This window comes from Watersipora subatra, chromosome 4, assembly GCF_963576615.1.
Source record: "Watersipora subatra chromosome 4, tzWatSuba1.1, whole genome shotgun sequence".
Classification (NCBI taxonomy): Eukaryota; Metazoa; Bryozoa; class Gymnolaemata; order Cheilostomatida; family Watersiporidae; genus Watersipora; species Watersipora subatra.
Genome location: NC_088711.1, coordinates 32,803,214 through 32,818,068, shown reverse-complemented (window position 1 = coordinate 32,818,068; position 14,855 = coordinate 32,803,214). Strand labels below are relative to the sequence as shown.

At 36.3% G+C, this 14,855-nt stretch overlaps 1 protein-coding gene and 1 long non-coding RNA gene across 2 annotated transcripts in view; one reads left to right on the top strand and one right to left on the bottom strand.

Annotated features, from left to right (window-relative positions):
- The first annotated feature begins 861 nt into the window (after positions 1–861).
- Positions 862–4,564, top strand: LOC137395249 (uncharacterized). The gene is made up of 2 exons (XR_010978466.1): positions 862–978; positions 4,233–4,564. It is a non-coding gene; the product is annotated as an uncharacterized lncRNA (long non-coding RNA).
- Positions 4,565–13,291: 8,727 nt separating this feature from the next.
- The window catches only part of LOC137393516 (nuclear cap-binding protein subunit 3-like), a 42,250-nt gene continuing 40,686 nt past the window's right edge, over positions 13,292–14,855 (bottom strand). The window contains exon 12 of the mRNA XM_068080096.1: positions 13,292–13,679. Coding sequence (XP_067936197.1) covers positions 13,523–13,679 — 157 coding nt within the window. The 3' untranslated portion in view covers positions 13,292–13,522. The remainder of the gene's footprint in view (positions 13,680–14,855) is intronic.

Below are 14,855 nucleotides of genomic sequence, written 5' to 3'. Positions count from 1 at the left end.
TCTTTAACCACTTTGTCCAAGGACATTCAGGACTTTAGGGGAGGGGGGCGGCTCAAACATGTGCAACAGACAGTGAAAGAAGAAGGGATCAAAAGAGCCTACTCAGCCTTCATTGCCACCATAGACAAGCTGCTAGCTGCATTCCAAGTGATTGCTGTGACAATGGAACCGGACACATGGTAAGGAACTTGATTGGCACATAAAACCTCTCCATAGTGACTAGCATCAACAAGTATCTGAGATTGGAGACCTCTATCACACCTATATCTAGCTAAATAAAAGTGACTTGATGGCCGACGCAGAGTCACTCCAATCGCCAATGGGCTCCAAACTGGGCAACTTTAACTACAAATCTATCGCAGAAGAAATGATCCTAGATGCAGACTGTGCAAGGACGCACCAAAAACCAGCCAACACATCATCAATGGATGCAAGCGGCTAGCAGTCAATGCATACACTTGGCAGCAGAATAATGCCACAGGTATAGTATACATAAGTTTTTGCGATGAGTATGGCCTCAATAAACCACAACACTAGTGGGAAGCTTTAGATAAGGTCAATGTGAATGGCCATACTAAAATCCTATGGAACTTCTACATCTGGGCAGGCAAGCATACCTTGGGAAACCAGCCATATATTGGGGTAGTGGAGAAAGAGAGCAAGAGGACTAATATAACAATATCCAATGATTACAACATAATCAGCAAAGCAAAAATTAAAACTTGGAAAGTGCTGGCATATAAGAACGTTTGTAATCCCAGTAGTCATTGGTGATTGGAGAATTTGGTCCAATAACACGTGCACATCAAGTGTGGCTAGCCCAAATACCATCAACACAGCAACAATCAACACATTACACTAGCAGAAAGGTGCGCTATAGGGAAAGGCTTAGATATTGAGGCGAGTACTCAAGCTCGCAGGTCTCAGGTAACAGACCCGATCTTGAGTAGACATTACCGACCGCTTGAGTTATGAAGGGTGAGGAAACAATTTGTCATATAATAAAACTATATTTATGTATACTCTCATATAGAATTTGAGATTATATGTATACATATAAAGCTTATATTAGTCGTAAACAGTGAGTGTACACAGAATGTAAATGAATGTTAGAAAATCTATTTTGGTCAATCAGTTTATAACATTTTCAACTATTCTTAGACTGGACAGCCAATGCATTTGTTCAACTTAATTTAATTTGCTTCCTTTGCAGTCAGAGAGTGTATTAGGAAGAGCCGCTGTCTTGTTTTCACAAGGGGATTACAGTCTATGCAAATAAAAAATTAGCTCGCACAAATGGGAATGGTAACAGGTTTATAATAGTCCACAAACTGCAACATCTGATAGGTGTATGATTACAGGAACAGGTCAATAGCCCACAAACTGCAACATCTGATAGGTGTACCATTACAGGAACAGGTCAATAGCCCACTAACTGCAACATCTGATAGGTGTACGATTGCAGAAACTGGTCAATAGCCCACAAACTGCAACATCTGATAGGTCTAAGATTACAGTAAAAGGTCAAAAACTGTATAAATGCAACCAAAATTTGTCAATACAAAAACATGAACATTGGGAAACTTAAAATCTAAGGGATGTTGTTTGCACAACTTGTAAAAAACATGCTAGAGTACCTTGAGATACATTTTACATATAAAGAAACATCACTAAATCTGCAACATAAACGTGCGGTAGATACATCGATAAAAACCTAAATGTTAACGATCTTGATTTGCTACAAGTGCTTTTGGGTGTTCATAAGTAACTAGAGCTGCACAATGATCGCGTTAATCAAACAATTAACGCGACTAATACAAATAAACGATTAACTGAGTTGGGCCAACTAATCTTCAATTAAAATGCAACCGAGGTGATGGTCTTGATGTGGTTTCTTTCCTTTGTACTGTTTAGTACCATACTTTATACTAATGTAGCAGGTTACTACCATTTAATTTACTAACAAATATTATGACAAGCAACACTTTCTTACCAATTAATTAAACCACAATTATTTTGCACTCGACTATGAAAACACAGTGAGTCGCTAACATTAAACTTGTTTATACAATGCACAAGCACCGTGCTGATCTAGCTGTAAGCGGCCATGTTGTTAGTTGTTTGAACATGTTTCTAGGTAATAGCAACAAAAGTGATTTCAGTGTTATTTAATATCTTACAGTTTATTTTTGTATATTTTTAAAAACTTTCTTAAGTAAATTATACATGTATTTTCATTTTTCAAAAAAATCACAATCATATTTCAGCTTCAGAATATTAGTAATATAAGATTGACACTTTATTGAAACATGAAAGCAGAAAAATGTCTTCCACCCTAGGTAGCGCATTTCTGTAAGTTGTTGGAAGCGTAAACAAAAAAGCGAAGTGCAGTATATGCAAGAAAGAATTTGCTTACCACCACAGCACATCATCATTAAGATATATTTTAACTAATTCTCATCCTACCGCGCAGAAATCATCACCAGCTGTCGCAGACAATAACTAATACTACTGACTACCGGCCCTGCTGTCCCCTGTGAGCGGCTATTCTTTAAAGCTGGCAATAATGTATGTAGGAAGAGGGCATCTCTTTATTCAGATAATGTGAATAAACTGTGCAGCCTAAACTCTTGGCTGACTTAATTATAGATTTTCATAGACAGTTTTCATACTCATGATAATTATTACATTTTAACTTATGTACATTGTACATAACATGCACTACTGCTAACAATTGTTTAAAATATAATTAATCTATATGTAGCTGTATTATTTGTTTTTGAATATGCAAGTCTTTGCTAGATTAATTCTAAGATTAATTGAAGATTAACTGGTTCAGACCAGTTATTAATCGCGATCAATTTTTATAATCGTTGTGCAGCTCTATAAATAACTGAAATAGGATGTTAGGCAGTGATGTAATGCTAACCTTTTTTTAACCATAATTGAGAAGTTGAACTAAGGGGATGTAGGCAACCAAGAGTCGCGTTGCGACTCTTGGTTCGCGTTGCGACTCTTGGTTCGCGTTGCGCTGTTCCACCCCTCCCCCCCCCCCCCCGCGGTGGAACAGCTGGGGGCCTGGGGAGGTGCTGTAAGCCCGCCAGTGAAGTTTGGAACGAAGCCCCGGCCGCCAAAGCCTACAGGGCTTTAAAATCATGTATTTGATTTGAGAAATGAGCACATCTGTAGCAATAAATAAGTTGAGAAAATAATAAAAATTTGGGAATATAGTAGTGTTGCCAAAAGCCTTGAGAAAGAGAAACAACTATTGAATTTATGGTTCAAAGTGTTTATTGTAAAACACAATAAAACGCCAAAAACTTGTTCTTTGAAAGAATAATTCAAGAACTTACTAGAGAAAAAGTGTCATGTTACATGTACATGAATATTACATCACTGTATTGTACTGTATGCTGCTTTTATATTGAATGGCCATTGAATGTCGACTATAATGACATTAGTGCACTTGAATCAATGAAAAGGCGCTATAGTATACCTTGTGAATTGGCAAAGCCTAAAATTTTTTAACCCTAACTATAGTTACACTTAAAAAACACAAATTTTCTAACCATAACATAGTTAGGGAGAGTTAGGGTAGCACTACAACACTGATATTAGGTATAACCATTTGTTAAGAATTTGTTTCTATTTCAGGAACAGCCATGTTTATATTTTACCGTATTAATATAAGTGTGTAATTAGGTAATGGTGGTGACTTCTAAATGCGGAGAGAATATAAAAAGTTTAAAAAAATTGTTTTTGCGGTAGGTGCCCTGAAGAAACAAAACATACTCCTTTCATTTAGCGTAGTCTAAAAGTACCATATCTCAAAACAACTCAAGACAGCTATTATTAGGCTTTGAATATGGCTTGAGCAGCCCACACCTATTGTGTCATACTCACACCTATTGTGTCATACTCACACCTATTGTGTCATACTCACACCTATTGCGTCATACTAATACCTATTGTGTCATACTCACACCTATTGTGTCATACTCATACCTATTGTATCGTACTAACACCTATTGTGTCATACTCACACCTATTGTGTCATACTCACACCTATTGTGTCATATTCATACCTATTGTATCGTACTAACACCTATTGCGTCATACTCACACCTATTACCTCAGACCGAAGAATGTCTAACTATAAATATCAACTTGGCCTTGAACCCGGTAGCATTTATGTCTAGACGCCTGTAGTTACATCAAACCCTTCATTTTAGGTGACTACCTGTGTGACAACATGAATGAGCCTCTTCTTGAGGGACAACCTGTCAGTGTTTTACTTGTGGCACATATTGGCCGCTGCCCACAGTTTCACACGGTATTTGAGATTGGCTCTGAACTTTGTTGCTCTAAAGAAAACACAGCATACAAGAGTGTTGCCTGCCACTAAACATTGATGTCTCCGCTGCTATGAATTAGAGCTAAAACTTTCTTACCGTTTTTGTTTTATGAGTAAATCCCCAAAGTATGAGCTAGGTTTTAATGGTTTTGTAATAGTTGGTGTACTATGATTGAATAAATTTTATAACTGCTTGTGTGATTTAAATGACACTTCCTGTAATCATGTTGGTCTACCATGACTCATGCCATAAGACCCAACACAAAAGTATTTGTGATCGTGTCATAAAGGTATTCTTAAATGGGTGAAGGTTTTTTGCAGACTTTTTCAAACTACATTTACGATTATGAATCTTTCTATTGACCCAGTTTTCTTTTAGTTTGCTGCATCAGCTGTGTCTCTTGCTGACCCATAAATGCTGCCATTTGCCATGATTACCGACACAAGTTTAAAATTAGCCTCTTGTTTCCTAAAATTACATGGATATAAGCAAGCACTACAATGGTAAGCCAGTCCTGAGTACAATAGAGACTTATGAGACAGTTTATGTGTGTGATTGTATGCAATATTAAAAATAGGATAGTACTGTGGCATCAATGAAATATTAGAAGTCAATGAACATCTAGAGACTGTCTTCTATATATGATACAAATATAATATTTTAGAATAGAGGAAAAGGAAATGCTGGGCTAAGAGAACCATAATCTGTTATATTTATAGGCTATACTGCTACACCTTCTATGAATTTCTTCCATGTGTCAAAGATCACATATACTTGTACCTAATATTTAGGTAGAGACAAAGATGCCCAAGTGTGAAGTCTAACTCTATCGTTGGTTATTTCTCTTTCTTTACAGACAGAGGCACATACAAATGTAGTATTATAGTACATGTATATACAGTTTAAAAATAGTGTGTAATGACATACTTTAAAATGTATACCTGTGGTAATTCTATATACATGTATATGAATATACATCAAAACAATGCAAGCGTTGCAATAACCATGACAGTTGCAACTGGGTAAAGGAGAGAAGCCATTACACGCCAAAAAATTAAAAATAACATTACCTCCTTTTGCATAGTTCGTATTCATTCATAAATACGATCTTCTTCATGTGATCATGTGAGCATCAAGTTTAGTCTGCTAGAACGCTTTTGTCAAGGAAACAATGCAAAGATTTTGATACGCTTAAATATGCTTGAATGTGTATTAGCTGTTGATGCTAAGACACGTAAAACACTGCCAGCTGCTTTCTTCCATTTGATCATAACGATATGGAATAAATCAAAACAATATTAAATGGTTCAAAGTTTTGTTCAAGATTTTGCTTCACGAGCCACAAATTTTTTTGCCAGGATCACCTGATGATCTCAGTGCAAAAATGTGTGAGTTGAGGCATCTTCTAGGTTAGTAGACAACCGAACTAGCATCGACAACCCAATTAACAACGACATTACCGGGACATTCCGTGACACTACGAGTAACATAATATTCCAAGCAAACATTGTCATAATGTTCTACAAGTGCTATCAGGAGACCATTGTTGTATTATGTAACAACAATGACGCAGTAAAATTTTGCAGAATGTCGAACAAAAATATTATCGTAACGTTTTATACAATGTTAGAGGAATAAGCTTTGCCAACGTTATCAAAATGTTGTTAGAAAACATTGTTATCGAATGTCCCAGCAATGTTCCATGAAGGTTACTTTGGAATGTTTGCGCATAAATGTTCAAAATCAACTAATTACACCAAATTGAATTACCTTAGCCTCAACTTGGTGTAATTATATATATAAATCTACTAAAGACAAAAAACATACATACCAATTATTCTTCAAATGCTTCGATTCTCCAAAAAAGTTTATAATATGCTAAAATGTCTTTAAAATTTAAAGTCAACACACACGATAAGAAAACAAATCAAATGTGCTGGTATCCTGCTAATAATGGGTCCCATAAAATATGATAGCAACAAAACATAGGTGGACCAACATGTAAGGGTACACAAGCGTATTGCGTACCCTCACATAGATTTTAGAGCTCTACGAGAAAGTCTCCTATAGGCAAATATATAGACTACTAATCAAATGCTATACTACTGTCTACGGTCTACTATTATAAAGGTCTACTATAAAGGTCTACTATAAAGGTCTACTATTATAATAAAGGTCTACTATTATAATAAAGGTCTAATATACTTCAATCTCAGAAGAATCGCCAACAATGATATGTTACCTTGAACAGACCGACCATTCAATTATACAAAATGCTATGGTACGTTGTCATTGCTCCGCCTCTTACTGTTCACACCAGAATATCGATGATGTTAAAAGAAAACCAGATGGTATGGAATTGTCTTTTAAGGACACATTACTTCCCAATATGAGTGACAAAAGCATCTCTAGCTGAAAAGCTTGACATGTTTTCAGATACGAAGGTATGCGATGAACAGACATTGATGACATATTTCATCAATAAGCAACTATCAACAGCAGCAGCTGCAAATCGTCTGAAATGATTCAAAGGAATTGGAAGAAAGCAATGAAAGTTGTCTGCTCTTGAAATGACAAAGAACTGAACTGGTTAATTTAACTGGTAATGGTCTGACTTACCAAGAAACTTCAGGAAATTTAGCTTGGTCACAATTTCTTATTTAACCATTTCAGAGTAAAATACTTCATCATAAAAGGCTTTTACCCGTCCACTGGAACAGATTCACGTACAGCTAAAGTTCTATTGAAAGTTGTCTTTCATACTGTAAAACAGCTAAAATATGCAATCTACTGAAATTTTTTGCGCTGATCAAACTATTTATTCGCATATGCAGCCATACATGTCAATAATGTTAGTGGGAAGAATGGAAATCTGCAATGTGTGTTACAGCTAGTCTCTAAAGTATCAGTCTCAAAGTACTCAAATCGGAGTTGCCCTGTTTGTATACAGAGAACTAATAATGAAACTGAAACTACTAGGCAAACTGAAGTTCTTCAAACTGACAATATTGAAAAATTTTTTCCATTGTTGTCAACTCTTATGGTAATCTGTCACCTTGAAAGATTTCATGAAGCTTTGGTTGGTCATGAATTCGTATTAAAATAATTCAAATCATGATATATCATGATAAGACGCTTCGTCGCCATATCCTATGGTAATATGTCATGTCGAGAAGTTTCATGAAGCTATACTTGGTCACAACTTCTTATTAAAATGTCAGATGATGATATTTCATGACTACCGTAAGTCCTCATGCTCAAGCCGCGCGGCTTGTGCTCAAAACCAGATGATTCACGAAAGAAAAAATAATCCTCCAACAAGCCGCGTATGCCCACAGACCGCGGCTAATGACCGAGGTTTTGTCGTCCTTGACTCCTTCAGGAGCGAGAGTGTTGAGAAGGGTTTCGTTATACCCAGTACTCTTGAATAAGAAAACAGGCTACATCAGTACATGTGAAAAGAATTTTCTTTTACTTCCAAGTTCGAATTAAAATTTCTAAACCCTTGCATCAACAACTTTTTGTCATGTCCCAGCTAAATTTTTATTGCGCTGTTAGAGGGCTTCACGTTTATGGAAATATGCGGTCAGGAATGAAACGGTTTTAATGACCTACGACTGTGGTGAGTTAAACATTAGCGATAAATTCTTCGTTAGTCTAAAGTATTCCATAAACATGACCCTGAAAATAAACGAGTAGGTTGCCAAAATCCCGTACATAAAAGTGTATCATGACTGCGGTTCTATGGTTATAGCGCGGAACTGAGCAGAGACCGCATTTATCGAAAAGCCGCCCTAAGCCTCACGTAAGTTTTAAAAACTTGGATTTAGCCGCGGCTTATTACCTTGAACCAGAAACCGCGCTCAACTACAAGTAGCGCTGCTTGAGCATAAGGACTTACGGTATACGCAGCGCTGTCAAATCTTATGGCAATATGACACGTAAAGAAATTTCATGAAATTATGGTCAGTCATGAATTCGTATTAAAATATGTCACTTCATGATATTTCATGATTATACGCAGAGCTGTCAAATTTTATGGCAATCTGACATGTCAAGAAATTTCATGAACTTTTGGTTGGACGTGAATTCTTATTAAAATATGTCAGATCATGATATTTCATGATAAGACGCTTTGTCGCCATATCTTATGGTAATCTGTCATGTCAAGAAATTTCATAAAGTTATGGTTGGTAACAATTTATTATTAAAATATGTTAGATCATGATAATTCATGATTATTCGCAGCGCTGTCAAATCTTATGGCAACCTGCCACGTCAGAAAATTTCATGAAATCATGGTTGGACATGACTTCTTATTAAAATCTGTCAGTTCGTGATATTTCATGATTATACGAGGCGCTGTCAAATCTTACGACAATCTGACATGTCAAGAAATTTTATGAAATTATCCTTGGCCACGAATTCTTATTAAAATATGTCAGACCATGATATTTCATGATAATCCGCTTTGTCGACAAATCCTATGGTAGTCTGACTTATCAATAAAGTTCATGAAATTATGCTTGGTCACGAATTCTTATTAACATATTTTAGGGTAGGATACTTCATCATAAAACGCTTTCACCCGTCAACCGGAACAGATTCACATACAGCTAAAGTTCTATTGATCCTATTGATAATCCGCTTTGTCAACAAATCTTATAGTAGTATTTACTGTGAGATATTGAGATACCCTAGGACACTTATATTTCGCTAGTATTTAGTTTCGTGAGCAGCATACAGAGTAAAATTTCACTGCAACTTAATTTCGCAGCTTTGATGAGTGCGAAAATATAGTGATGTGAAAATAAATGCAGTGGAACAAACATAATTAGATTCCTCAGGTTCAGTTCACCGCAGGCCTGTATTCACTGGTTGCAAGTTGAGGCGGCTAATGTTAGGCGACTAGTTATGAACACCTGGGGGTGTTGAGGAGGGCGGTGTAAGCCCCCAACAGGTTTTTCTTATGTAGGGCCTCAGCCGGGCCTCTCGTGTGAAGTTTTAAAAATTTTTATCGGAAAGTATCAGCATTTTTTTTATTTTTTGAGATTTGTTTTGTTTCAGGTGATGTGACTGACGAGACGTTTTAAATTAAAATAGGCAAAACCTGACCACAGTTAAAACGCTCAGAAAAAAAAACTCTTTTTTTAGCGTTTTAACAAAGATCAATTTTGCCGATGTTATTTTAAGTTCATACGGAGGTTTCCACGCTTTCGATGGGACATGGCCAAGCGGATGTTTGGTAAAACTTGATATTTTGCAAACCTTTATAAAGGTTGTTAACAAGAATATTTTGCCACTGATGATGATAATAATGACGCCTAGGAACTACTAAAAGTTGATGTTTGTCTCCATGGCTTCGAATAAAGTGATATTCTACAGCGATAAAAACCGTCTCCATAGCCGTTGGACAAATAACTTTTCGAATAAATGATGTTGAGGTCGAGTTATCTGAAGCAATTTATTATTGTGTGGGAACGGACCAAACGAATTCGTTCGAGCTAACCTTGTGCATGAGATGAAATGTTACATTTTATCCGAGGGCGAGTTATCCGAGTTTGACTGTACTTAGCAGCGGAAAGTTCCTAAAAAGTTCGGACGGCTCAGCCGACCAGCCGCCCCAGGGAATACAGGTCTGGTTCACCAATAAGAAAAAAATTCAATTTGGGACTAGTTTGTAATTGTGAACCGCAGGTAGAATGGTATGGGCGAGGTTGATAATGCAATTTGATCGCTTGCTGGCATTTGTTTCTTGGACTATCAATGAACAAAGCTATTTAATTTCGCAGTTTCGCTTATTCGTTATGATAGTTTAGTTTCGCACATGAAATTTTCGCGAGAGGATGACGGCGAAAACGCGAAAGTTAGATGAGGCGAATACACAAGTGTCCTAGGGTATGTTAAAATCTGACTGTCAACTGTCACTGATATGTTAACATCTGACTGTCAACTGTCACTGATATGTGACACGACATTACATCATCGACTGCTGCAAACAACTGGGATGAGAGTCACATTGACCAACTATCGAACCGGCTAATCGTTGCCGGATCAAAAACTAGTTGAGAGCCAAACCTAATGTAGTAAAATCATGTATTTGTATGTGCTAATTGAACTTTGACTGTATTGGGTAACTGTACTATGCTGATTGAACTTTGACTGTATTGGGTAACTGTACTATGCTGATCGAATTTTGACTGTATTGGGTAACTGTACTATGCTGATTGGACTTTGACTGTATTGGGTAACTGTACTATGCTGATTGAACTTTCAGTTTCAGAAATTTCACAGTTTCACAAAGTTTAGTCACAAATGAAATTAAAACTGCGAAGACTAAATTCTATAAAAAAGAATTTGATAAATGTAAAAATAATCAAAACGAAAAGTGGAAATTCATAAACAGATTGTTAAATAGAGACTCTAAAAATTCAGATAGCCCAACGAGCATAAACAAAGATGGAAAACTCCTAACAGACTCGCAAGATATAGCTGAGACCTTAAATGATCATTTCGTAAATGTTGGTAATAAACTGGCCAATGAGTTGCCACTTTCCGATATTCACTTTTCTAAATTTATGGACAACTGTGTAAATGATATTGATTTTAGCTTCCAGATAATTGACCCCTACCAAACACTGCAAATAATTGATTCTTTCAGTCTTCCTAAAGCAACCGGCTATGATAGGATTTCTCTCCGTGCAATAAAAGAAAATAAACTAGTCCTAATTCCAGTTTTAACACATCTTATAAATCTTGTTATACAACAATCTAATTTCCCAAATTGTTTAAAAATAGCTCGCGTGACTCCATTATTTAAAAAAGGAAATAGAACAGATCCATCTAATTACCGGCCCATTTCCATTCTTCCTGCTTTATCAAAAATTTTAGAGAAATGTTTGTCTTTGCAAATACGGGATTTTTTAGAAACCAATAACATCTTGTCGCCTAAACAATTTGGTTTTAGAAAAGGTAAAAGCACCACTACAGCAATAAACAGTCTAATGGAATTTTTATATACTAATTTAGATCAAAGTAATATAACTCAGGGCGTATTTTTGGATTTTTCAAAGGCATTCGATACGATTAATCACAAAATTTTAATTGACAAACTTTTTTACTACAATTTTAGTGTAAAGTCTTCCTCTCTTATTCAAAGTTATCTCCAAAATAGATTTCAATTTACCAAAACAGATACTGATTGTTCGCAAATGAGGGCAATTACGATTGGTGTCCCACAAGGATCAATTTTAGGACCCCTCTTATTTTTAATTTTTATAAATGACTTAGTAAATGCTGCACCTGCTTTGGATTGTATTTTATTCGCAGATGACACCAATATATTTTCAACAGATAATTCTAAACTCCAAGAGGAATTAAATATTATTAATGAATGGTGCCTATCAAACAGACTCATTTTAAACAACAGTAAAACATTTCAAGTAGTTTTCAAAAATCCGTCTAAAAACACTCAAAATTATAATCTAAGCCTTTCTTTAAACAATTCTCAACTACAAATCAAAGATTCGACTCAATTTTTAGGTATCACGTTAGACAACAACTTGACTTTTAAAAAACACATCCAAAGTCTCATCAAAAAACTTAATTACATATTACTAATATTACGTTTCATTCGCCCCTACCTAGACAAATCAACCATGATCAATTTGTACTACAGTTTTTTCTATTCTCTTTTAATTTATGGAATCGAGTTTTGGGGCCACGGCAACAAAACTGATTTAAACAAACTTTTAATCATGCAAAAAAAGGCAATCAGAATAATACTCAATTTTAAACCAAATCAAACAGTTTCCAAAAATTTTAAAATTTTAAAAATAATGCCAATTGAAATTTTATTCCAGTATCGCCTGCTAATGTTTTTAACAAATTCTTTCCCCATGGAAGAGTTGCAAGATTTTATGATAGATCATTGTCAAGATACCCGTTTAAAAAGTAAAAATCAATTAAAGTTGAAAAAGTGTTTGTCTTCTAAGGGACAGAGATCGATATTTTTTAGTGCAATGAAATTATATAATAAATTTTTTGAGTGATTGTGCGGGCTCTGCTCCGGGTCAGCTGAAGGCGAAGTTGGTAGAGCGCCTGTGGGCGTCCTGGGACTGTCCTTCCTGACTCTGGTGCTCCGGAGTGTGCGCTTATCGCTGATTCTGTTTCTTTTCCTACTGCTTGCTGGGGCTGCCTTGACTCTAGCCTCTGGCTATCTGGCATGTCCTATTGCTACTCTGTGTATTTTTTTTACTCATATTGTCATGTTATTATTACGCAATAAAAATCAAACCAAACCAAACCAAAACTTTGACTGTATTGGGTAACTGTACTATGCTGATTGAACTTTGACTGTATTGGGTAACTGTACTATGCTGATCGAACTTTGACTGTATTGGGTAACTGTACTATGCTGATCGACCTTTGACTGTATTGGGTAACTGTACTATGCTAATTGAACTTTGACTGTATTGGGTAACTGTACTATGCTGATTGAATTTTGACTGTATTGGGTAACTGTACTATGCTGATTGAACTTTGACTGTATTGGGTAACTGTACTATGCTGATTGAACTTTGACTGTATTGGGTAACTGTACTATGCTGATCGAACTTTGACTGTATTGGGTAACTGTACTGTGCTGATTGAACTTTGACTGTATTGGGTAACAGTACTGTGCTAATTGAACTTTGACTGTATTGGGTAACTGTACTATGCTGATCGAACTTTGACTGTATTGGGTAACTGTACTATGCTAATTGAACTTTGACTGTATTGGGTAACTGTACTATGCTGATTGAACTTTGACTGTATTGGGTAACTGTACTATGCTGATTGAACTTCGACTGTATTGGGTAACTGTACTATGCTAATTGAACTTTGACTGTATTGGGTAACTGTACTGTGCTGAGTTGTAAGAATAGCATTAAAAACAATAAGAAGTTCAACGATTACAGAGTAGTTGTTATTCATCAGAATTGTTAATGTATTTTATAACAAGAAATATATAAAGAATTATGAATTCTCAAAATCTACAAATTCCATACTGTCCTCAAAAATCGGTGCAGACTAAAAATATTATTACCTCTCAAAAGCCTGGTAGAACTATCGCTGACCTAAAGCTGCCACTGCCTGCATTTTGGCTCGCTGCTTTGACATTCTCTTCACCAATTATTGCGTTGTTTCAACCTTGACCTCAAGTCAATTGTTGTTGATTCCTTCATGCTTCTTTGCTGCAAGCTCCTTAAGTATGAATCGTGACGCCTTCCATCCAGTTTCTGTCGGACATCCAAGGATGCCATGATGGCTTTAGATTGGGCCCTGAGAACATCAGAGAATAGTACGCATTAATTAACTCTGTTCCATAATTATTCTTTTTCAGGTCTCATTACTTGATACATTCCTTAGCATCTGACACATGTTTCTGTACTTGACACATTCCTTAGCATCTGACACATGTGTTTGTACTTGACACATTCCTTAGGATCTGACACATGTTTCTGTACTTGACACATTCCTTAGCATCTGACACATGTTTTTGTACTTGACACATTCCTCACACCCCATTATGTCACATGACCTTTATATCTGACATATTGCCTAAAGGCTTGACTCATATCTTAGTACTAAGGTACGGCGATTTTTCATTGGGTCTGACTAAAATCACGAAATGAACGAAAAACACAGAATCATTTGGCCGAAATTCACAGAATTGGCAGAGCTGTGTGTGCACACTAGTGCTGGGCACGGGTAGTAATACTCGTGGGTTTATCTACTCTCGAGTATCGGGTAAATGAGATTTCGGGTATTTCGGTCCTTCGGGTTCGGGTTTTGACTTTCGAGTTCGGGTTTTGGTACACGGATCCGTCGGGTAGTGTGAACAAAAACTCGGTCTATTGCACCCTGCGCTCTTAGTCTGGGGCAACAGGGCATTTCTGTGTCATTTTTGCTAAGGAGGCACGACAATGGGGTATAACGAGTCTTTAATTTAATAGATAGAATAAAGCATCTCATACCTTATTTACCATACCTACCGGAGATATTGTAGTCAAGCAGTGATTACTTGTCATTAAAAGGTGAGTAGAAATACTTACATCAAATTTTATTTGCGCAATTAGCCAAATAGGCTTCGCAAACAAATCTATGCCTTTTTTAATAGGGCGTGTGTTTGTTTTCATCGATAACACATAGGTCCTTAGTCTGTTTCCGCTATCGCTTTGTTAGAAACTGCCATCAGCGTTGGTAGTAGCAGTGAAAATTTAATAACTCTGTTTAAATTGATTACCACAGCTAGCTATTATGGATTACATAATTCATGATAACCAAGTTTTACTAAGCCAACAAGCCTTTCTAACGAAAAAGCCGATAATGTAAAGGTTTCTGTGAGATTTGGAGCACCACCTACAAAAAGTCAGAGAGGTACATAGAACATGTTTAAGTATTAAGCTACCATAGACCCTATCTTCTGCCACCTGTTGACACGAAAATGCCCTGTGG